Below are 25,446 nucleotides of genomic sequence, written 5' to 3'. Positions count from 1 at the left end.
GTCCCCATAGGGAAACTATTTTTCAGTGAATAAATCATGTCAGACGTCATTGGTGTGACAGTATCAGCACGGTAAACACATTTAAACCTTTAACATCACAAACATGTAGCATCAGTCCAAAATACCCCAGTATTGCACAGAGGCCTTCAGTATAAAAAATGTCATTGTTCTGGCATGCGGAACAGACTCAGAAAACAACCAAGACCTGACGTTACCATTCAGGTGTTTATTTCAGAAGCAAATTACTTGTTGTATAAATTACTGTTTTGTCCTATTTCTATAATGGTACCTATGGCCTGAAGGTAGCAACTGAAAGGCAATAAAAAGTGAGTGCCTAGGTTCTGATAGAATTCTCTTCACTTTGTTATGAATCCTGGATCTGTAGATGTCTTCTAGGCTACTCAGATCAATGCCTTGCAATTTGCTGGCAGTAGTTACTACTTTCCTCAGAGTGTGCTTTTGTGCTTCTGTTGCGCTGCCGAACCAATGTGACATTGTGGCATTGTGCAGTCAACATAAAATGAAACCGACATTTTTAGAAAATAAAGCCTTTGTTATATATTCATACACTGATCCCACTTCAACTGGTGATCTAAGACCCCAGATACCTATACTTAGTAACTGACTGTATGGACTGTCCTCTGATGGTTGTCGGATAGGATGTCTATTGATTTTAGGAGAGAGATTAAATCTTTGAAGTGTTCAACAGGAGATAGGACTTATCGCACCGGCTTAAAAATTCATCTAAGACTGGGCCATGTCTCTGCTCATCACCGTGGAGGAGGCTGACTCATGCCATATCATCAGCAAACGTAAATACAATACATTTCCAAAAGTATTGGGACACCTGCCACTTCACACATGTGAACTTTAATGACATCCCATTCTTCATACATAAGCTTTAATATGGAGTTGGCCCACCCTTTGCAACTTTAACAGCTTCAACTCTTATGGGAAGCTGTCCACAAGGTTTAGGAGTGTGTTTATAGGAAATTTTGACCATTCTTCCAGTAGAGCATTTGTGAGGTCAGGCACTGATGTTGAATGAGAAGGCCTGGCTCGCAGTGTCCGCTATAATTCATCCCAAAGATGTTCTATTGGGTTGAGGTCAGAGCTCTGTGCAGGCCAGTCAAGTTCCTCCACACAAGACTCACTCATCCATGTCCTTATGGACCTTGCTTTGTGCACTGGTGTGCAGTCATGTCACTCTGTGATTTTACGTGGCCTACCACTTTGTGGCTGAGTTGCTGTTGTTCCCAGTTGCTTCCACTTTGTTATATTACCACTAATGGTTGACCGTGGAATATTTAGTAGCAAGGAAATTTCACAAATGGACTTATTGCACAGGTGGCATCCTATCATGGTACCACACTTGAATTCACTGAGCTCCTGAGAGCGACCCATTCTTTTGCAAATGTTTGTAGAAGCTTTCAGCACGCCTAGGTTCTTGACTTTATACACATGTGGCTATGGAAGTGATTGGAGCAACTGAATTCAATGATTTTAGGGGTGTTCCAATACTTCTGGCAATATCCAGAAAAAGAAGGGCCCACCTTCAACTGCTGGACTCTTGTCACGCAAGTCAAGCAGCTAGATGATCAGGCCTCCATCCAATGAAAAGTCCTCAACCAGTGTTTGAGCCAAGATGTTTGACTGAATTGTATTAAATACAGACCAGAAATCTAAGAATAATTTTTTTACGTGTTGTGTGAATAGATGTGAATAGACAAGATACAACGGAGTTAAAACAGCATCATCGACCCCCTTGCTGGGCTGATAATTTCAGGGGGTCTAGTAAGTGATGGGTATGAGTGACTTTGTGTTTTTTTATTATTCTTTCAAAGCATTTTATTACCAGTGAAATTAGTTATATATGGCAGTAATGGTTAGGCTCAGTCGGTTTAGGGGTTTTAGGAAGAGGGATAATAGTTGATGTTTTCTATAAAAGTAGCACAATGTGCTGATCCAAAGAGGGCCAAATGATAGAAAAATTGGGATACTGTTGTAAACCACAGTATTTCAGTGCATTACCACAAATGTTATCTGGGCCAGGGTTCCTGTGTGTATTAGTGTTTTGAAACAGTGTGAAAACTGCTGTCTATTCATATTGTGGGTTGCTCTCAGTTTGTTCAACATCCTCTCCATTATCACCTTCAAAAAGAGAAAAGAAAAAATTTAATTGATTAGCCATATCCCGCCCCTCTCCCCCTTCAAGAGCTGTATGGGGCTTCCCTCTGCTTTTGTGAGGGGTGCTGGTCATGACTTCAATGCTTTGCCATGGTTCCCTGAAACCACACACCAAAAACAACAATACGAATGACACGCTGCCATGGAAAACACATTTCCGGTCACCACAGAGCACAGACATCGACATGCAGTACAGGATTCTACTTTATTGCAGTCATAGATGCTATATATACTCATTTATACCCCAACATGTGTTCAGAATAATAGCAGTGTGTATAAAAAAGTGAATAAAGCCCAAAGTCCTTATAATAGCTTTTATTTCTATATTCAATGTAAATTCATTGGGAATACTGTACAGTCTATTCCTAATCAAAACATGAAAAAAATGATCAAATTTGTGTTAATCCTTTATAAAAGTTTAAGAAAAAGGAATATTAGGCTGTTCAGAAAAATAGCAGTGTCTGCATTCTTCTTTACAAACTCAAACATTCACTATGTAAACTGAAAAAAACTTTCAAGACTTAGCTTTCCTTTGAACCACATAACTAATATTTAGTTGCATAACCATGTTTTCTAAGAACTTCTGCACATCTGTGTTGCATGGAGTCAGCCAACTTCTGGCATCTCTGATCAGGTATTCCAGCCCCGGATGATTGGACTACATTCCACAATTGTTCAGCATTTCTTGGTTTTGCCTCAGACACAGCATGTTTGATGTCACCCCACAAGTTTTCTGTTAGGTTAAGGTCCGGGGATTGGGCTAGTCACTCCATAACTTCAATCTTGTTGGTCTGGAACCAAGATGTTGCTCTTTTACTGGTGTTTTTGGGGTCATTGTCTTGCTGAAACACCCATTTCAAGGGCATGTCCTCTTCGGCATATGGCAACATGACCTCTTCAAGTATGTTAATGTGCTCAAATTGATCCATGATCCCTGGTATGCGATAAATAGGCCCAACACCATAGTATGAGAAACATCCCCATATCATGATGCTTGCACCACCATGCTTCACTGTCTTCACAGTGTACTGTTGCTTGACTTCAGTGTTTGAGGGACGTCTGACAAACTGTCTGCAGCCCCTAGACCCAAGAAGAACAATCTTGCTTTCATCAGACCACAAAATGTTGCGCCATTTCTCCTTAGGCCAGTTAATGTGTTCTTTGGCAGATTGTAACCTCTTCAGCACATGTCTCTTTTTCAGCAATGGGACTTTGCGAGGGCTTCTTGCCAGTTGCTTGGCTTCACATAGGTGCCTTCTAATTGTCACGGTACTCACAGATAACTGTAGATCTTCTTTGATCTTCCTGGAGCTGATCATTGGCTGAGTCTTTGCCATCTTGGCTATTCTTCGATCCATTTCATTGGTAGTTTTCCATTTTCTTTCACGGCTTTCAGGTTTTGGTTGCCATTTTAAAGCATTAGAGATCATTTTAGCTGAACAGCCTATCAATTTCTGTACTTCTTTATATGTTTTCCCCTCTCCAATAAACTTTTTAATCAAAGTATGCTGCTCTTCTGAACAATGTCTGGAACAACCCATTTTACTGAGATTTTCTGAGAGAAATGCACTATAACCAGCACGTACAACATTTTCTGCCTTCCTTTCTTAAATAAGGACTGTATTGACACCTGTTTTTTCACAGATTGAATTACCTTACTAATTTAATTTCACACTGCTATTAATTTGAATATGTCCCTTTCAATTAATGGTTCACACAGAACCAGCAGCATGCATGTCATGTCTATTGGTTTTCTATTATTCTACTACACCTACTAGCAGATTATTTTCCTTTTAGAAAAAGGTAGAAAATGAATTTCTACCAAAACCAGTGATGAATCAGGTTAGTGATGTCGGACTGCTATTATTTTGAACACAACTGTACACCGATTACCCATTAAAATCATTGAGGTGAATAATACTGAGTATTCCGTTACAATGGCACCTGCCAAGGGTGCCGTTAAATTCTAGGCAAATGAACAGTCAGTTCTTGAAGCTGATATGTTGGGTGCAGGAAAAATGGGACCAGGCGTAATGATCTGAGACACGTTAACAAGGGGCAAATTGTGATGGCTAGACAACAGGGTCGGAACCTCTCCAAAACAGGTCTTGTGGGGTGTTCCCAGTATGCAGTGGTCAGTACCTACCAAATGTGGTCCAAGTAAGGCCAACCAGTGAACTGGTGACAGAGCCCAAGGCTTACTGATGTGTATGGGGAGCGAAGGCTAGCCCATCTGGTCCTGTCCCACAGGAAAAATAGTGTAGCGCAAATTTCTGAAAAATTTATTGATGCTATGATACTGTAGAAAGGTGTCAGAACACACGGTGCATTGCAGCTTGCTGTGTAGCTGCAGAAAAGTCAGAGTGCTCATGCTGTCCTTTGTCCACTGCTGAAAGCTTGCGTTGTTTGTCTAGGGAAGAGATGGCACCAAGGTTCTTACTCTGTTCTGGGCAATATTCTGCTGGGAAACCCTAGGACTTAGCATGTTATTTTGACAGGTACCACCTACCTAAACTACCTAAACATTGTTGCAGAAAGGTATCCCCGTTCAAGTATACCCTTTTATGGCAAGAGTATTTCCCAATGGCAATGGCCACTTTCAACAGGATTATGAACTGTACACTGTAAAAATTGTCCAGTAATAGTTTGAGGAACATGAAAAAGAGTTTAAGGTGTTGACTTGGCATCCAGATTCCCAGATCTTAATCCAATCAAGCATCTGTGGGATTTGCTGGATAAGTTGTGCTAGGTATAAAGACAATTTCCCCATGGGAATCAATGAAGTTTCAATGATTAAACTGTTCATTTTGAATCTTTTACTAAATTTTGGGACATGAAAAAAAGGTTAATATTGAAGGAACTCCTTGTTGAAGGAGCTGGAGTTGCACTTCAGCACCGTGCAACACGAGGAGGTGGAGCTGGGCTACACCTATATATTTAAACTCTACCCGGTACATCTTGGTGGAGGCAGACTGGCTCCAAAATCATATGTATTCACTGACCGGGGGAAACATAAGTTGAAGTGAACTATTTGTTGTCTTTTGAAGAATTTGGCGACAGATCATTGTTGGCACTGGAGAGTTTTTAGTTGCACTGTGAAATGTATTTGAAGTCTGTGCTGGAGGTCTCTCCTCTATTTGACTTTTACAGCCTGAACTGACTGTGGAGAGCCTACCCCTGTACCTTGATGTCAAGAAACCCCTGTTGTTACTCTTCATGGGAGATGATGAGAAAATAAATAAGGATCAACGAGTGCTGGAAAACAAAGATGTCAGAGCAGACCTGCACAGCCTCATTGGTACAAAACAGTTAGACTCGTACATGCTTTGCTGGATACACTTGTGAGTATGTGGAAAATAAATATACAGTGGCAAAAGTATTCAACCTCTCCATGAAAGTCCTTATAATTTTATTCATGATAAAAGATTTGTACACATATTTGTCCATTCAGTATTTTTATTGTGAACTCGTATGCTGTAATAATACATTTTCAAAGTCAAAATAAACCATTTTCTGTTGATATTTAATTGAATAATAAAAACTCAGAATTTAGTGCTTGAATAAGTATTCAACCCCTACACATTAACATTTTGTCAAGAACTCTTTTGCTGCAACAAGAGGCTTAATTATTTTGGGGTAAGTATATACCAGTTTTGCAAATTGTTCAGAAGTGATTCTTCCTAATTCTTCTTGGCAGTATTTATAGAGATCCTCTAGGTTGGTGGGACAGCACCTCTGAACAGCAGTTTTCAAATAGTGCTGCAAATGGTTAAGATCAGGGCTTTAACTTGGCCATTTCACAACATTCACCTTTCTGTTTTTGAGTTATTTCAGCATTACCTTATGCTTCGTGTCATTGTCATGTTGAAAAATTTATCTTCTCTTAGCTTTACACCACACATGCTTCTTTGAAGTCAGGCAAAAAAATCTATTTTGGTTTCATCTGACCAAAAACACTCCCACATCCTAACTGGGTCTTTCTCATGCTTTGTAGCAAATGCCATACATGGTCTTATGTGGATATTCTTAAGGAATGGCTCCTTGCTACTCTGCCTGTTTTATGGAGAGATCTTGAAATTGTAGACCCATGCACCTTCATTCTAGTTCTGCAGACTGAGTATGATGGCTGGATTTTTAGTAGCGTTCTCTTGTAAGTCGATGTCTTACTTTGAAGCTTAGTTTTGAGGGACGACCTGTTCTAGTGAGGGTCTGGGTGCTGTGATGAACCTTCCACTTTCTCTTGATGGACATTCAAACTCTTCAGTGTTTTTCCTTCCTTTTGCATTTGTCTCTCACGTCAGCAGAATGCTCCTTTTTCTTCATTTTTGCAGTGATTGTCCAGCAAAGACAATGGCCTTTCCAAAGGGCATTTTTTTCATCCAAAGAGAAACATCAAGACTAAGTATCACCTAATTATGTTTAATTATGGTCTAACAATTGTAACCTTTGTGATTAATTTGTCCTATGTGACAACCTGGAGCTTTCAAAGAACAGGGGTTGAATATTTATGCAAACAGCACATATCATGTATTTTTTTAAATCTTTTTTGTTAGTAGACAGTAAACCTATTTTGCTATTTGAAAATATAATGGAACAAAACAGTTTTCAACACAGATTTTGGAGAAAATTGTGAATATATGTTTTATACTCCAGACAATCGTCATGACTTTCAAAGGGGTTGAATACTTTTGCAAGCCACTGTACAAAGTAATTTGTGATGGTCAACTGCATTGTGAGGATTGAGTTTAGTTTTTTTTGCTGATGAGCATAGACTAGTTAGACTATGTTTTCCGCTTCGTAAGATGATTTTTTTGCTGCCTGAGAACTGAATGGAAATGTCTTCTCATACAATATCATCAAAATATTAAATCTAAGTATCTATATCTAAGTATAATATAAGCAATCTATTCATTTTAAATAATGGATATGATAACTTTTATCTGAAAATCTTAATGAAAATAATAAATTGATCTAACTGGACTTAAAGGTATGACCTGACTCTTTTTCTCCCTTGTATTGATTTAAATAGTTTTATAAGTACATCTGAAATATTTCTTGGAATAACTTTCAACTTTGATTGTGTCCTCAGCCTGAAAAACTGCTGTTGTCCAAGTGATGTCGCAGTTTGTTTTTTTATTTTCCATTCCGTTAGTTAAAATGAAAGATAACTAAACATTGATTTACTACTGCTATTTGCTAAGTGTGCGGTTATCGTCATATTCAGTAAAATTTGATTTTGTATATTTTATATGGTAAATTGGAAGTGCACATTTTAAATGTGTACATCCAGAATCCAGATAATGGTAATATACTTTTGTTTCTCTGGTTGGGGGGTGGGGACGGCTGGGAGCGGGGTGGTGATGAAAGTAATGCCTGCTTTTCTGCGCATTCCAGAGGTCGGACTCCAGTAGGGAGAGCTGTGCTGCAGTCATACTTGGGGTATATACCCCAGCTGCCTGCCCTGGTACTGTCCCACCTGGGCTCAGGGATAGAGGTGTTTCTCTATCCTCCTGAGGCACCTCTAATGTCTGACACTGTTCTACAGTGGCTAGACAGAATAGACCGCCAGGAAGAACAGCCAACAGGTACAGTAAGTGCTGCCAGGTTCACTTCTTAGAAGTGCATATACTGCACTCTATGCAATTGAAGGCATATTTCTAATGCTGAGATCATGGCCCAAAAAGGTTCTATTAAGGGTACATAATATATGGGTGTGGTCAGAAGTTTACATACACTCATCAGGGGCATGAATATCATATTAGTTTTGGGCTTATAATGATTTATTTGGACCATATTTTTCCATGGTGGAATGAGTATACAACATACATTTTTAATGATTTAAAAAAACAAGAATTGGGTGCACAAGCTTGAATTTATTTTGGATTTTCTGCAATCCACACATGGTCAAATTATACATACAGGCTCATTATATATACATACATGCACTTAAATCTTTTAATAACTGGTGCTAGAATGTCTTTTAACTTGACAAACCCAGGGCCTATTAACGTCGTTAGTTACTTCATGATGTTCCTGTTAAATTTGTCATTACCCTTGCCTTGCAGGGTTCATTTTGGATAAAAACTGGGGACCCCCAGTGTCTTTCTACAACTTCTTGTCTATTATGGATCAGCAGTTGCCTGGTTACGCTGCTCAGAGAACTCCGGAATCAACAAAGAGGGGGATGGAGGCAGAACACAGAGATAAACAGTCTGGTCAGACTGAACAAGGAGCACGTGATACTAAACACTGGCCACAGGAACCTTCACCTCATCAACACTATGAACTTTGAGACTAAGCTGGCCTGTTTCTGGACTAGAACAGTAGAAGTGTCAGTTTTTAAGTAGCAGTGTTTGCCTGGATTCTGCTGACTGAATTCCCTCAGCTTTGGGAATCTATTATTTTCACTTAGCCTTTCTGCTGCGTGTGCTGTGTGAATTAATTCCAGTTCATTTCACTTTGTATTTTTGCCTATGAAAGCTGCATGTTTTAAATTTGGAGCCGTTTTTCTACATTTATTATATGTTATTACATCACTGGAAAACAAACTATGCTAACCATGTGAAATTGATTGAAATTGCTTCCCCAGCCCCACATCCCATAAACTCTGGATTGGGCCAATGCTCTTGCTGAAAGTAGAGGGCATGTCAGCCATAAACTGCTAACTAGGGATATAGCACCATTCATCAAGCTTGGTCATCAGGTTAGCAGTCCACTGTCACTGGGCAGAGCCACTATTCTGTGTTGTTAAGCCCACCTACACTCCCATGCCTAAATGAAATATGGTTCATACTTCTGGTTGTATCCCAGTATTACCCAACATCAAATATAAATTTAAAAATGATGAATATTGTAATAGGCAAGCTGGTATTAACATAAGATAATGCATTTAAGTTTCTCCTGAAAATTATTTTAAACATTAAAGTCTAAACATATTTTAGTTATTTTATAGAAAGATGTACATTTGGTGTTTGGTACATCAATATTATTGGTTAAGTGATATAACCCCCATATCCAAAAAAATCAGGATGCTATGTAAAATGTAAATAACAGAATGCAATGATTTGCAAATCATACAACCCATATTAAATTGAAAATAAAACAAAGATAACATCAAATGTTATTGTTTTATGACAAATTTGTCCTCATTTTCATTGTCATGGTACATTAAATTGGGCACACAAATTATTTTAATGTTCCCATGAAATACTAAATCAAGCTCACGAAACCACCTGGCTCTGATTCATGAAAGTGAAGTAAGTGATCTGATACGTATCAGTACTGAGAAGGCATGAAGCTAGCAAGTGTTCAACAAAAAAAGTCATGTTTGGCAATCGATGCACATAAGGAAGAAGTATATGTTTTTTGCCCTTTAATTTTAACATATTTGAAAGATTTACAGCAAATTGATGAATTGTAATGTTCTTTCCTTGCATTGTAACAAGCTGAGAGTGAGGCTATCGCATAATAAATTATTTATATGATGTATGCAGTTCCAAGTAAGCATCATATGAGGGCAGCACACACCATACATTTTGCATAATAGAGAGCAGAAAAATAAACTGTAAAAATCTGGTTATATGGCGCGTTAGACACACTCTAAGGAAGTTCAGTGTATACACCATTTATGAAATACTGATTAAGAATGCTACTCTGTAGGTGTACAATGTCATTTACTACTAATCACATGTGTGTGCAGTACGACCTACAAATCAGTATCAAGAAAACACAAAAACACAAATTCTCATCATGAAATAATAAATGTTGGAGATTATGCAGGAACCAGAATGTCAATCATTGCCACATATTCTGGGATTGCTCACTTATAAGAGATTTCTGGTTGAAGACACATAACATTCTGAAAGACATCTCATCGACGAAAATACCATTCTAATTCTCTACTTTCATTTTAAGAAATGCCAGCTCCCTACGAGTACACTTAAATAGATATGTATTTAATATATTGACATCTGTGGAAAAATATTACAAAACACTGGCTACTTCCAGATCCCCCCACAATAACAGAATGGATAGTTTCAATGAAATATATATAATGGAAAATGCTACCTTCTCAATCCATCTACAAACAAAGTTTTTTATTAAATTATGGTCTAATTGGGATCAATATCTAAAACATGTACAGACATCCAACAGAATTAATGATCTGATTTATGACTCCTACAATTTCTCAATAAAGAAAACTATTGTTTAACTATAATCTATATGACAGAAACGTCAACAGCACAAGAATTTTCTCTCTGAACATTCCCAACACCCCCTTTTTTGTTCCATGTATGTCCCTTCATGTAAAATAGTTCAAAATTTCCACAGGATGCAATAGGACAAGCGAAACAGAACAATTTTATTGTATACTGCTTTATGGTGAAAAACCTTGATTATTCATATATAATCATTGGTGTATTGTCCTGTTTAATGAATAAAAAAAATAAATCAACAATAAACAGCACTCTCCCTTATCACTAATTTAATATAACCTGAATATGAAGGAAAAAACATGTTTAAGAGAACAGAGCCCAGACAATTACCCAGCTATAGACTGAGCCAGCAGGAAAGGTGCAGAACCTGAGAATCAGACAAACACTGGACCGGAACCAATGTCACAGCTGAACTTCTTTGATCCAGGCAATTCTTGAATAATTCTGAAAGTCCTATGGGAGCAGGAAACTGATATTACAGATAGCCATATGCAGACAGTATACTAATTTAACCACCATAAGTATATAAGAACATAAGAACTATACAAACGAGAGGAGGCCATTCGGCCCATCAAGCTCGCTTGGGGAGAACTAAACTAATAGCTCAGAGTCGTTAAAATCTTATCTAGCTCTGATTTAAAGGAACCCAAGGATTCAGCTTGCACTACATTATCAGGAAGGCTATTCCATACTCTAACTACACGCTGTGTAAAGAAGTGCTTCCTTAAATCCAGCTTGAAATGTTCTCCCGCTAATTTCCACCTATGGCCACGAGTTCGTGTATTTAAACTAATGCTGAAGTAACTATTTGGTTGAACAGCATCCAAACCTGTTAGAATCTTATATACCTAGATCATGTCCCCCCTCAGTCTCCTTTGCTTGAGACTGAACAGATTTAGCTCAAGTAACCGTTCCTCGTATGACATTCCTCTAAGACCAGGAATCATTTTTGTGGCCCTACGCTGCACCTTTTCTAAGGCCACAATGTCCTTTTTAAGATATGGTGACCAAACCTGCACACAATATTCTAGGTGAGGTCTCACCAAGGAATTGTATAATCTTAGCATTACCTCCCTTGACTTAAACTCCACACACCTGGAGATATACCCCAACATCCTATTGGCCTTTTTTATTGCTTCCCCACACTGGCGAGAATGGGACATGGAAGCATGAACATACACACCAAGGTCTTTCTCATGATCAGCTACCTTTATTTCAGTGACACCCATGAAATATCTGTACTTTATATTTCTGCTCCCTAGATGGAGTACCTTACATTTATCGACGTTAAATTTCATCTGCCAGGTATCGGCCCAGTCGCTAATTAAATCAAGATCCCGCTGTAGCTGCTGAGCCACTAATTCTGTATCTGCAATTATATGCAATTAGCTTGCTATTATTTTGAATATCCCACATCTCTTAGACCTTGAGTTTCATCTTGACTCAAACTAGAGTTGAAATGTACACCAAGAATGTGAAATATGTAATGCACTAAATGTGTAGTTCAATTTGAGTGATCCATATATGCAAAACATTTCCCCCTACAAGGAAAAAAACTACATTCATTAACAAAGAATTATGAAACAATAATGAAACATCAAACAATAATGAAAAATACTGCAGGGATATAATACATAGAATAAATATAAGAAAAAAGGAACTATAGAATCTTGTGAGAGAAGGTTTCAGTAAATGAGGAAGACAGAGATTACCTGCTGCACATATTCTCCCGAGGGTGCTGTCATGTTTATAGAAGGCTCTGCCACATATTGGGGTCAGACTGCACTCCACTTTCTGGAGGACATGGTGGAGAGTTGTACTCAGTTTTTTAAGTATTTCCTGGCCTGTCATGGGAGTAGGGTCAGAATGCATGCTTAGAGACAGGGAGAGAGCAGCATATTGCTGGGTGCTAGACTGCAAGGCTCGGCACTCAATGTAGCCGGCAGGCAGGTCCACCGTTATGCGACAGGAAATCCTTTGCCTTGGCTGGTCAGAAGTGGCAATGACGTGGAACTCAACAGCAGCGTGTCTGGGAAGGCAGGGTACTACAGCTGCCACCAAGAGTGCACTCCACTCTTCCACTGCACCGTATGAGTCCTGCTGGAGCAGGGAAAAAATACTGCAGTGATTTTTGCACTGTCCTTTGGAAGTCACATTATTCTTATATTCATGGTATGTGGAAAAATAACTTTTAGAATTGCTAAAAAGTTTATATATATACACACACACACACACACACACACACACACACACACACACACACACACATACATATATACACACACACATACATTCAAGTGCCTTTTCTCCATGTTTCCCCATAGATTCAGTCTCAAAGTCACAAAGACCGAGAAATGTTCTATTTAGACATTGGTCCTTACAGCAGACATTGGTGAGTGCATGTCTTTTAATAACTGCCAATCTGTATGACAGCAGACACACTCTGCCCGCCATCTTACCTCAGTGTGTGAAACTTCCAGCTTCTTGTCCCAGACATGTTTAACAACTGGGATGTAACTCTTGTGTGTGACATAACAGTGGACCTGAAGCACATGACAAAGACCAAGCCTGCTGTCTATGGCTTCGAGGACCTTCACAACATGATGTAGAGCAAGTGATGCCTGAAGAGATGGTCCACCTTCCACCAGCTGCATTCTGCAGGGAACTAGGGCAATTTGTCCTGCACAGAACACAGCATCATCCACCTAGGAAATGGGAAAGACACTCACAATTCATCCTCACGTTTATCCTTCATCATTTCAATGCTGCATTTTGTTTCGTCAGAGTGTGTGAATCATCACTCTTTTTACTAATATTTACTAAAAATTTCCATTTTTAATTATAAATGGTTGATTACAAAAGGTGTTTTATACCTATGCAGCATTCATGCTGAGTAACTATGTACACATTGGTATAATGCAACTGAGGTGAAATAATGAAATTAGTTTTTTATGAAGTTGATATATTTATTATGGATGCTACAGACAGTGGTCAGGTGAAATAAATTAGCAAAAAACAGCTAGAAAATTTTAGGTAATTTAGGACCTGAAAATCACTTAAAACAATAGCTATCCTTATATGGGTAGAGTTGTTGTTCATAAAGAGAAGCCTTTCTACATAACACTGTTGTGCTGAGCTATTGCTTTTGCACTTGGGGTTACTACTTAGATGTAATACTACTAAAATAAACTAAAAGAAACATAATGTATCCATAAAAAATAAAATCAGGAACCAGAACCTTTTCCAGAATCAGGACTTTTGTCGTGTTCATACTACTAGAACCCGGCTCGATTGTAGTTACTTGGAGGCAGTTCCAGAACCCTTTTTAGCACCCACTCCAGAATAGGTACTTTTCATTGGAACACGAACTACTAGGGAGGTACAGCGATGATTTATGAACGATTGACCACAAGCCCCGGTGCTGACACGAAGTACAGAAAGAGAGGTAGCAGAAGATACAATTATCTCAAGTTATCATTTTTGTACCCCAATTACATGTAATGCATCAATTGCTACATTTTTACCTGTATCTCCATATTTCTGCATTGGAAAATTCGATCACTTACTGTACCAGTATAGTTTTGTGGAATACACGCGGTGCCGGCGGTTAAATTTGCAAATGCTTATGTTAGTGGGATAAAGTTACATCGTTTTGTAGAAAACAAAAGTTATATCTGCTGGCCAGATTTAATAGGAGTCATGTACCCATCGTGGGTCGTATAAATAAAAGGTTGTATCTAGTTTTGATCGCGATCGATCCCTAACAAATAACTAACAAAATGATTTATGGTCCGTTGTTTTGGCTTGCAGGTGTAATTTCGTATGAAATTATACCTTTAGTTTAACCCATGGCCTTTTTGCATCTCGCAAGCTTTTGTAACATAAACATCCCAGTTCTGTTCTACGGTGCGAAATCAACACATGCAAGTGGCCCGGATCCACAAAAGTCCCCGTTCAAAAGCCCAGGACCATGTAACCAGGGGCCTCATGTATAACGACATGCGTAGAATTCACACTAAAACATGGCGAACGGACAAAACTAGGAATGTGCATACGCAAGAAAAAAATCCACATGTGCAAAACTGTACGTAACCACAGACATACACACAATCCCTTTAAAATCCCAATTGGCATGAAATTTTAGGCACGTGAAAGAGCCCACAGTCACGCCTTGACTCCTCCTAAAAGAAAAATTTCAGTGAATGCAAAGTGGAGGTCTTGCTTAGTGAAAATGAGGAAAGATGAAAAATTCTGTTTGGTGGATTAAGTAATGGCATCAGCAACCAAAGAAAATTGATGGAGTGGCACAGCGTGGCGGAGATATTTAAAAATGTAAGTTTGGAAAGTCGCGCTGTGCCAGAAATTAAAAAGAAATGGTCGGATATTAGTCGACGTAAATAAGCGAGTAGCAGCTCACCGTAAGAGTCTCAACACCACTGGAGAAGGTAGTGGAATTCCGGGGCTCATACCTTTTGAGCAGTGAGTTGCTTCTATTATTAGGGACACACTTTTAACAGGAATTTTGCTGGTGGGTGAGGGGAACTCTGACATTAGCGCGGGTGAGTTTTTATTTATTTATTTTTCATACTGTACATGTTTGACTTATTTGCATGGTTAAATCGAACAAGCAGGCAGCAGATGCGTCAGTACTCATGTTTACTCACCAAAACTAACAAATATGATCATATTACCCCAATTTTATCTTCACTACACTGGCTTCCAGTTAGATTTTGTGCTGACTACAAAATACTGCTCTTAACCTATAAGAGCTGTAAATGGTCTTGAATCACAGTATGTGAGTGACCTCATTTGCAACTACATTCTGAATTGTACGCTTAGATCACAAGATGCAGGTCTTCTATCCATAACCAGAATAAAGGATGTATGAGCATTTGCTCATAAAGCACCACAGTTATGGAATAAACATCCTATTAGTGTTCAGAACTCAGACATAATCTCTGCTTTTAAGTCAAGGCTTAAGACATACATCTTTAGCCAGTCTTTTGGATAGTAAAATCCCCTTTTCTAAGGTGAATGGGAAATCTGGAGGTTTGAGATTAAAGGTGAAAGGGAGGATTGAGGCTGTCATCCTGCCACTCTCGTCGATCGTTTAAGCTGTGGACGGTAGGTTGGCTTGATGCCAAAACCCCTGGAAACCCTAATTTCTGTGCTTCCTTCCAGGTATCTCTTTTAGCCAGGCTGCCATAGTTACTTTAGTACTGCCGGAGGTTAAGTTAGGTGTAGGGCAATAACTCTTCTCCATCTTCTCTTTTCCGAGCTGATCCCGAGCCGACACTACACCGTGTGAACCCTCAGCTGGACTCCTGACTAGGTTCCTCTCAAGGTTTCTTCCTGCTAGAGGGAGTTTTTCCTTGCCACTGTTGCCTCAGGCTTGCTTGGTGGGGTTCTGGCCGGTTATATGGGAAGTGCTTTGTGACAATGACTGTTGTTAAAAGCGCTACATATAAATAAATAAATTGGGTGCAAGAAACTAGAAAGGGGGACTGTGGGAATGATGGCATTGTATTCCCCGGACAATTCCATAACTTGCCCCACCCATCCAATCCTTATTCCTCCCACACTCACTAACTTGTACAAATTCTAGAAGTACTGGGTGGGTCACCTGTAAATGCGAAAGTTAATAAATGTGTTTTTATCTGAATGCTTGGAGTCCTTGTTTTGACTCTTACTTCTGAAACTACACATTCATTCAATGCATATTCCACCGAAATAGGTGGTTAACTGCTTTTCTTTGAATGTTGTTTTTTATATTATTCATATTCTTTATATCTAATTAGTACCATGACTATTACTTATCAGTAAGAACTGTGACAAATACACTAATGGTATACATGGAGCCCTGGAAGGGCCATGGGCAGTTTTTTGTGGCCTGTAAAAAAGATATGTAAAACATATTCTGAGTTACTGTGCTAATGGGATCAAAATGTCTGAAACTACCCCTTTTTTCACGTATATCACTACACAGCAGTGCTTTGATTTTGGGGCAATCCGTCTCAAAATTTAATCACCTGTTTGTGACCCATACAATGCGCCTGCAAAGTTTGAAAAAGATCTTCAACAGCTACCATCTCCTTCCTTTGCTGCTCTACAGCACTGCTACACTGTTTTTGGGGCAATACGTCTGAAAATAAAACCTGATGTAGATTTTCATCTATATAATCTTTTTGTGAATCAGTAAAAAGATCCGGCTGGCGGGATCTTGGGTTGTTCCCTGCCTCGTGCCCATTGCTTCCAGGATAGGCTCCGGACCCCCCGCGACCCAATAGGATAAGCGGTTTGGAAAATGGATGGATGGATGGATGGATGGATAAAAAGATCCATCAAATGCCTCTTGACATTCACAATGTCAAATGTCATCTGCTTTCACCCTTCCCTTTGTTGCCACTAAGCAGTATTGCTTCAATTTTGGGGCAATTTGTCTCAAAGTTTTACCAGTGGCAGTTGTAATCTGCAATGTTTGAAAATTATCTGCTGAATTGTTTTTGAGTTATTGGTTCACATACCAAAATATCTGTGGTGGCAGTGACAGACCAGTGCTAAAGCCATATGTATTCCCTGAAGGCCAGGGAATACAATGGATAATATTTATATGACATTCATTTTTTAAGTTCAGATCTGCACCCACAAACCAATCCCCATGAGCGGTTTACCTTGACAGCCTGACTGTAGGGCCCAATGTTTGCGGGTGCCCAGTGGGACAGACTCTGAACATGCAAACAATGCTTGCATTCTGAAGCACCTTCAGGAACCAGCCCAACATAGTGATGCAGCAGGCAGTCCATCTGAATCAGTTGTTTGCCAGGAAGAAGCGTCTCAAGACATACTCTAAAGAAATGGAAAAAAGGCAGTATCACATGATCATATTTCATTTCTTATATTTACCCTTCAAGATCTTATGATAATGATCTTTCCATTAAGGCAATTGCTATATCAGGTAGTTCAGTATAATGTACAGGATGTTACTCAAATGCAGACAATTAAATCTTGACTTAAAAGCATTACAAAGCAAAGGTACCTGGCAGGAGGATCGTGCTCAAAGAAGGCCTGGTACACTGAGTTTACTGCTGCAAAGTCCGCCATCCTCCTCAAGTACAAATGCACTAGGACAATATCTTTAAATACACTTCCATTTTTTTTCAATTGACCTGCGAACAGTTTATCAATGACCAAAGGTAACTGCATAGCAAACCATTAAATGCTAACAATTGTTTCAAAATATATATCTGCATAGTGTGCTGGGTTCTCATCATTTGCGCTAAATAAAATAATTTCTGAAATATGGACAATTTTCCACACACACAACATTTTACCTAGAATTATAGAAATCATGATGATTTGGGTTATTTTAAAAATGCTTAGCTTTAACTAGAAAGGGGGTCTATCAGAACAATGGCATTGTATTACCCGGACAGGTACATTATCCGCTCTGCCCATGTAATCTCTACTCATCAAGCACTCACCAACCTGTACAAAAGTATGGGCTGGATCAATAGGAACCGTGAAAACCAATAAATGTGTTTTTACAGTAACGCTCCAAGTCCTAGTTTTTACATGTGACTCTGAGGCTACATTTACACTGATATGTTTTTGTTTGAAACAAAAACAATCTCCATCCAAACAGGCATTCGCATCACTTACAAAAGTATTTCAATCCACATTGAAACAAGCGAAAGTATATATGATGTAGCTATTAGCCTACATTGGGCATGCGTGCATTGGTGCAAGTACCAGTAAATTAGTTACTTTTTACCCAAGTATGCAGCATGCATACTATGTAGCATTCTATTTGCCAGGCAATGACAGTGCTATTGAAAGCATGTCATCCATACTCACTATACTAGAATGCTGTTCACTTCCTTGTAGGTTAACCAAGTGACCAATCAGACAATGAGAGCTTGTAACTAGCAGGATCAAATGAGGGAATGATCATGTTATGAGTATGGACCAATTAGGGAACATTTAGATTTTGCGTTTTCATAAGTCTCCATTTCACGGATCCATGCTGCAATGCAAAAATGGAGTTTCCAGAATCTGTTTTTGAGCACTGAAAACACGGGTAGTGTGAACGTGGTAGTGGTAGAACAGGGAAAGAACTAAGCTACACAGGGCTCCAGCCCTCCAGGACTGCAGTTTGACACCCCTAATTTAGAGTATACCAATTCCTTTCCCACAAAAGGGGAAAATATGGTTAATCACTCTCCTTTTCAGACATAGACACACAAATAAACAAATACAGACACACACACACAGTTGAGAGTGAAATTTGGGGCCAGAACAAAGCCATTTATCTGTGCCAACCAGATACACCTAAAATTTGCAGAATGGGGAGACTAGTGACCATAAATCAATATAGACTATATTTCAGAATATTCAGAAAATCATCTCATGCAACACCCAGAGGTGTTAACCCTCTGGGGTCGACGGCATCGCCGGCGATGCCGCATATCTTTCTTGTGTATTTCAGTTCATAACTCGCTTAAATCTTATTGTAGAAACATGAAAAAATGCTGACTATATCCGTAACCTGTCTTCTTTTCAAAATGTCAATTGTCGGAAGTATTAAAGTTTTTAAAATTAGGTTAAATCGGCAAAAAGTAAACCATGCCACCTTTCTTTGTTTTGGGCAATCTGTCTCAAAATTTTATCACTTCCAGTTCATGGAAAGTTTGAAAAAGTTCTGTCAAATGGTTTCTGACTTATCTCCTTACATACTAAGGCATAGTCAGTGGCAGCAGAACAATGCTAAAACCATATGTATGGGAATATAATAAATAAGCGTAATTTTACATGTTACAATTAGGACTCAGTATTCAGGTAAAAAAGACATTGGCTTTCACATTTCCAGTTGATCCATCCCATCCTGTACTTCAAGAAACAGTACAGGCTGGTGAGTGTGCAAGGAGTATGGATTAAATGGGTGGAGCAGGTGATGGGGCTGTGCAGGGACTATAGTTTTGTCAGTCTGCAAGTCCTCTTTCCTAGTTTATAAATGTATGGGCAATGATTACTGAGGAATGAATTTTGCAAAATATTGTCTTCTTTATATTATGAGTAGGTAGATTTACTGGATTTTCAGAAAAGTTCATTTAAAGGTTTATATATGCTAAGTCAACATACCTTGTAACAATGAAAATGCTTGCTTTGTTTGGTCATGGATGTTTTGATCTTCAGAACAGGACCCAGCGATGTCACAGATCCACTGATATCCCAGTGTTGTTCTGTTTGAACTTTGAACAATGGTATCTTAAAGAATATTTTCAAAATGTTTTCAGTAATAGTTGTAGCATCTTCATTACAACAATGAATACATATGGATGACAAATGGACAAGTAAAAATACTACAAAGAGAAAAGGAAATACATTGAATGTACATCCAATGTTAATCTTAGTGTATTTATTTTCAAGTTCAAGAAAGTTATTTTAAAACATGAGCCATCCATCTATCCATTCACATACCCTGAACAGAGTCAGGGGTTTAAAACACAACATCCATTCATTTATTCAATCATTCATTAATTGTTGAAAATTAAGTACTTGAACAGAAATTGCTGTCAAATGCTTACACAAAAACCAAGGCTTGTTTTTCATTGAATAAATAATTCGGATATACATAACTTGCTTACTGCAGATTAGCTAAAAGCTTTTAAAATCAGTCTACAAGATCAAATTAGTAAATTTATTCAAAGATTTGAGTTACTTTTAAAAAAATGTTCCTTTAGTTTTCTTAAAGCAGAAAGTGGTTGAAAACTATTTAACTCAACGAAAAGTAAACAAAAAAATCCTACAATCTAATTATTGATTATTTAAGAATATAACAGTGGAAAAACAAACATGTCCAAGATAAATGACAAGCCTAACTATGTAATATATTGCAATCTCACCATATTCCTGCTGAGAATAATTCACCACATCGCTGCTGAAAGATTTTGATGTTAATGTATCCTGGGTATCTTCAGACTTATCAGCATGTTCCATTTCTTCAATGGAATTCTGGCAAGGACAACGCTGGAGATGGCAACACCAACTAGAGGAATCCTGTAGCATTGCACAATGGTAAGGGAAAAGCGTACAAAAGTAGAACAAAATCAACAATTTCCACATATGAATCAAAAAAATATGTTAAGAAGGTTAATAAAAAAGATTTAACTTCCACCTATTTTCCATAAATGTTTATTCAATGGAGAGTTACAGCAGAAACCTATTATAGATTACACATTACAAAGCAGAGCCCGGATGAGGTGCTTGTCCTTTATACAGTATCAGCCATCATTTGATCCTTAGAAGTTTCCTCAGCAGACCCTTCTCTGGCCTGGGACTCTCACTGCCATATCATCAGGTTCCTCTGGACTCCTGCAGCAGTTCCTTGATTCCATCACCGCTCCGGTATGTATTTATACTGCCTCAATAAAGGACCAATTGATGAACCTGATCTCTTCTTGCATGATCCCTCAGAAGTCAGCTTGGAGATCTGGGTTACTATCAACTGTTTTGTCATTGCGATCTGCATTTAAGTTTTGGTTAATTTTTTTTGTGACAATTTTTTCTTAGATTTAAAAAATAGGTTTATCAACAAAAAAATACACGGTTACAAGTTGAAGTTTTACCTAAAGTAAAATAACTTTTATTGGATTGCCACTGCAAAGAGTGAATACTCACGTCATGGTGAAAAAAACTATTTTAAACTGGAAAGGGAAACTGTCAGAATGACAGCATCATATTCCCTGGAGAACACCACCACTTGCTCTGCCCATCTAATCTGTACTCGTCCTACACTCACCAGCCTGCACAATTCCATCCATCCATTTTCCAAACCGCTTATCCTACTGGGTCGTGGGGGGTCCGGAGCTTATCCCGGAAGCAATGAGCACGAGGCAGGGAACAACCCAGGATGGGGGGCACACTTACACAACATTCACTCTCACATGCATTCCTATGGGCAATTTAGCAAGTCCAATTAGCCTCAGCATGTTTTTGGACTGTGGGGGGAAACCGGGGTACCCGGAGGAAACCCCACGACGACATGGGGAGAACATGCAAACTCCGCACACGTGTGACCCAGGCGGAGACTCGAACCCGAGTCCCAGAGGCAACAGTGCTAACCAGTGCACCACCATGCCGCCCCGCCTGCACAATTCCCACGGGTGCTTTTCCACCACACCAGGTAAAGTACTTTTGGTAATTTCCACTTTTCCATTGACCTCTCCATTGACTAGGGTAGCATGCTATTGAAAAATTTTCAAATATAAAAAGCAAGGATGAAAATTATTGTCTCAGAGAATGCATGCAGTGTTCATTCAAAAGCAGCAGAAGTGGATTTCTTTAACATAAAATAGACAATCTTGAAAAGGAATAATCTTTAAATTCCTTGCTAAGTTTCTTTTCCTGACAGAATAAAACTTTCTAGCGAAACCCTCTGCGCTGTATAGTATGAAGGAATAAAAAAACCTGATCTCAATTTAGCTGACTGTGTAAGGATTGCATGTGCATAACATGCAATGTTGGTATTGATACCGTACATTGTTCAGCCCTATAATATACTACAGCCATTTTTCAAATTCAAATTGTGATGTCATTCAGTGACAGTACCAGTTTTATGCCTGTGGGAAACCAACACCTACTTTCTTCACATACCAAAAGTATGGTACCTGGTATAACAAGATCAAATCTTATCTGCTTTCACCCTTCCTTTTGGTGCCACTAAGTGGCAGCGCTTCAGTTTTGGGGAGATCTGGCTCAAAATTTTATTCTTTCCAGTTAGGCACATACAATACCTCTGTAAAGTTTGAACACACATTCATCATACAGTTTTTGAGTTATGATCGTAATGGGATCAAGTGATTTTTTTTTGGTATCATTATGCACCATTACTTCAATTTTGGGTCGATCTGTCACAAGATTTTATCACCTTTACTTCCTCACCCATACTATGCCTGTGCAAAATCTGATAAGATCTATCAAATGGTTTTTGAGTCGTTGACTCACATACTAAAGTATCTGCAGTGGTGGACTGGTGCTAAAACTATATATATTCCACTAAGTGCAAAATTTTTCCACCAAAGACTAACATTTTCAGTGAAAGCAAAACTCACATTAGCTTTCTGTTCTGTATGCATTTTTAAAAAGCGCAGAAAGCCAACTGGAGCGAAAGCATCTGCTGAATGTATCACTGTTTCCATGGAATCTCTGCAGAAAAACCAGAACAGTCGGTTTATAAAGCTGAACATGTTTTTGCTTATGTATTCAAATCCACTGACAGAATAGTTAGATGTACCTTTAGCTTTCATTAAAAGGGTAAATATAAACCAAGCCATAAGTACAGGCAATACATACATAAGAATTTTTTTTTTGAAGAGGGGACAGTCCAGAGTAATGGACTCATACTCTCCTCCTTCACCACAAACATGTACTCCATATTTTTCAGAAAGCTGCGAGAGAACAAAGCATGTTAAATGACGTTAAATATTTTTCTTCATCATTTAGATCAGTGGTTCTCAAACTCGGTCCTTGGGCCCCACTGCCCTGCTTGTTTTCCAGCTATCCCTGCCCCACACACAAGTCCCAGCTGTCTTTCAGCTTCTGATTACCTGGATCAGGTGTGTTCAGTCAATCAGAAGCTGAAAGACAGCTGGGACTTTTGTGGGCAGCAGGGATAGCTGGAAAACAAGCAGGGCAGTGGGTCCCGAGGACCGAGTTTGAGAACCACTGCTTTAGATTAAGACAATCATTTCATTATTTCTATTTTTTTAAAGATTTTAAACATGTGGCAATTTAGCTGGGTCATTCCATTTTAATTCAACAAATGACCATTGCATTACCATTTTTGACTAAATTTGGCATGTGAATAACACATACCTTCCAGAGCTCAGAAATTCAAATTAAATTCTAAGATTGTAGTGCCACCAGAAAGTACACACCCCTTCACTTTGTTACGTTATAGACTTATTCTGAAAAAGATTTGAGTATAGTTGTTCCTCAAAGATCTACACACAATACCCCATAATGACAAGGCAAAAACAACTTTTTACAAAGATGTGCAAATTTTTTTATTGCCAAAACCTTGTTAATCCCGTGTTTCATAAGTATTCACACCCATGGCTAAATATTTTATTGAAGCACCTCTGGCTGCAATCACAGCCTCAAGTCTTCTTGGGTATGCCTCTACAAGTTTGGCACACCTGTTTTTGGAGATTTTCTCCCATTCTTCCCTGCAGATGCTCTCAAGCCCAGTCAGGCTGGATGGGCAGTGCCAGCAGACAGCCATTTTTTAGGTCTTTCCAGAGATGTTTGATTGGATTCAAGTCCGGGCTCTGGCTGGGGCACTTAAGGACATTCACAGACTGCTCCTGAAGCCACTCCTATGTTATCTTGGCTTTGTGCTTCGGGTCATTGATGTCTTGGAAGATGAATTGTCACTCTAATCTCAGTTCCAGAGCACTACAGAAGCAGGTTTTCTTGAAGAATCTCTATATTTGGTTGCTGTCATCTTACCCTCTATACGGATTTGTCGCCCAGTTCCTGCCGCAGAAAAACATCCCCACAGCATGATGCTGCCACCACCATGTTTCACAGCAGGGGTGGTGTTGGCCAGGTGATGAGCTGTGCCTGTTTTAAGGAGGGTCCTGGTTGTTCCAACCTTCTTCCATTTCCGAATAATGGACCATAGTGCTTTTTGGGACCTTTAATGCTGCCTACATTTTTTGTATCCTTCCCAGATTTGTGCCTTGCCACAATCCGGTGGTCTACAGACAATTCCCTGGACTTCATTGCTTGGTTTCTGCTCTGATATACACTGTCAACTTTGAGACCATATATATACACAAGTGTGTGTCATTCCAAATCATGTTCCATCAACTGAATTTACCTCAGGTGGACTACAATCGAGTTGTGGAAGCATTTCAAGGATGATCAGCAGAAATCAGAGGCACCTGAGCTAAATTTTGAGTGTCATAGCCAAGGGTATGAATACTTATGTACCTATTAAGTTTAAATGTTCACATTTTTTATAAATTTTATAAAATGTCTGAAAACTTTTCACTTTGCCATTATGGACAATTTTGTGTAGATTTTGTAAAAGAAAACCACACGCAAATCTATTTCAGAATAAGTCTGTAATGCAATAAAATATGGAAAGAGTGAAGGGGTGTGAATACTTTGTAGTGGACCTGCATAAGTCTAAGTGTCTTTTTTCAAGTGAAAGTTCATCTTGCAAACTGCATATTTTCAAGCTACTTTTGGTTATTAAAAAAACAACGAAAGGCTATTTTTGAGCCTCAAAAAACGACATGTTGGAGGAGGGATCTTTTTTTTTACTTTATAAAGAGGAAAGTACTCTGCTTTCAAAGAAAAAAAATACTGTTACTCAAACGAATGCAGAAATTATGTTTTGCATACAAATATACTTATATATGCAGTTCACTATGAAAAACTGAATTTTTCTACTCCAAGCCCTTAACTGTTTTTATAGCCAAAAGATAAGATGAACCTTGACCTTAAGACACATATTGTAATTTGAAAAAGTACTCTTTCTGAGCTGTCCAATGAAATATAGTTGAGTTAAGTAACAATAAAAAAGTTACAGATCATTAGAAAACACTGAACTGTTTTTTGCTACCCGAGGTGTAGAAAACTAAAATTTGAGCTCTGGAAGGTATGTGAAATTCACATGCCAAATTTCATCAAAATCAAAACTAGTGATGCAAAAACATTTTTTTGGAAATGAGATTCAAAATGGAATGACCCTCCTATTTAATGTTTTGCATTCTGTGTCATTATCTTCATGACATGTTAAGTCATACCTTTCATTTTGATCTTCCCAGCTTTCACTTCTGTATGAAATGTCCACTAAAAGTTAACATACATGTTTTATATTAAGAAAAAATGCAGTGCTTCCCACCTGTTTAAGATATGGCTCAATTTCAACCAAAGATTTTCCTAAATGCTTTTCTGGATCCAATCCTGAAAAACAGCACAACACATAAAAGTCAAAGATGAGAAAGAATACAGTTATGGTACAAAGAAAAGT

At 38.6% G+C, this 25,446-nt stretch overlaps 2 protein-coding genes across 13 annotated transcripts in view; one reads left to right on the top strand and one right to left on the bottom strand.

Moving 5' to 3' along the window:
* The window catches only part of txndc16 (thioredoxin domain containing 16), a 33,884-nt gene extending 24,579 nt beyond the window's left edge, over positions 1 to 9,305 (top strand). For 4 of the 5 annotated variants that reach the window (XM_048974134.1, XM_048974133.1, XM_048974131.1 and 1 more), the window contains 3 exons: positions 5,338 to 5,528; positions 7,582 to 7,772; positions 8,253 to 9,305. In XM_048974134.1, the coding sequence (XP_048830091.1) occupies positions 5,338 to 5,528; positions 7,582 to 7,772; positions 8,253 to 8,479 (609 nt within the window). In that variant the 3' untranslated portion in view covers positions 8,480 to 9,305. Of the gene's footprint in view, positions 1 to 5,337; positions 5,529 to 7,581; positions 7,773 to 8,252 lie in introns of those variants that run through there. The other variant, XM_048974135.1, reaches the window with a different exon arrangement.
* Positions 8,041 to 25,446, bottom strand: part of dph6 (diphthamine biosynthesis 6) — a 28,451-nt gene continuing 11,045 nt past the window's right edge. For 3 of the 8 annotated variants that reach the window (XM_048974138.1, XM_048974142.1, XM_048974141.1), the window contains 9 exons: positions 25,318 to 25,379; positions 22,755 to 22,849; positions 22,514 to 22,607; positions 20,306 to 20,459; positions 19,542 to 19,667; positions 17,440 to 17,569; positions 17,075 to 17,249; positions 12,863 to 13,108; positions 8,041 to 12,503 (listed from right to left, as the gene is read on the bottom strand). In XM_048974138.1, the coding sequence (XP_048830095.1) occupies positions 11,895 to 12,503; positions 12,863 to 13,108; positions 17,075 to 17,249; positions 17,440 to 17,569; positions 19,542 to 19,667; positions 20,306 to 20,459; positions 22,514 to 22,607; positions 22,755 to 22,849; positions 25,318 to 25,379 (1,691 nt within the window). In that variant the 3' untranslated portion in view covers positions 8,041 to 11,894. Of the gene's footprint in view, positions 12,504 to 12,862; positions 13,109 to 17,074; positions 17,250 to 17,439; positions 17,570 to 19,541; positions 19,668 to 20,305; positions 20,460 to 22,513; positions 22,608 to 22,754; positions 22,850 to 25,317; positions 25,380 to 25,446 lie in introns of those variants that run through there. The other 5 variants (XM_048974140.1, XM_048974139.1, XR_007382238.1 and 2 more) reach the window with 5 other exon arrangements.

The sequence above is a fragment of the Brienomyrus brachyistius genome, chromosome 14, assembly GCF_023856365.1.
Source record: "Brienomyrus brachyistius isolate T26 chromosome 14, BBRACH_0.4, whole genome shotgun sequence".
NCBI classification, from domain to species: Eukaryota; Metazoa; Chordata; class Actinopteri; order Osteoglossiformes; family Mormyridae; genus Brienomyrus; species Brienomyrus brachyistius.
The sequence above is the reverse complement of the archived record's forward strand: the minus strand, read 5'-3'. Positions and strand labels throughout refer to the sequence as shown.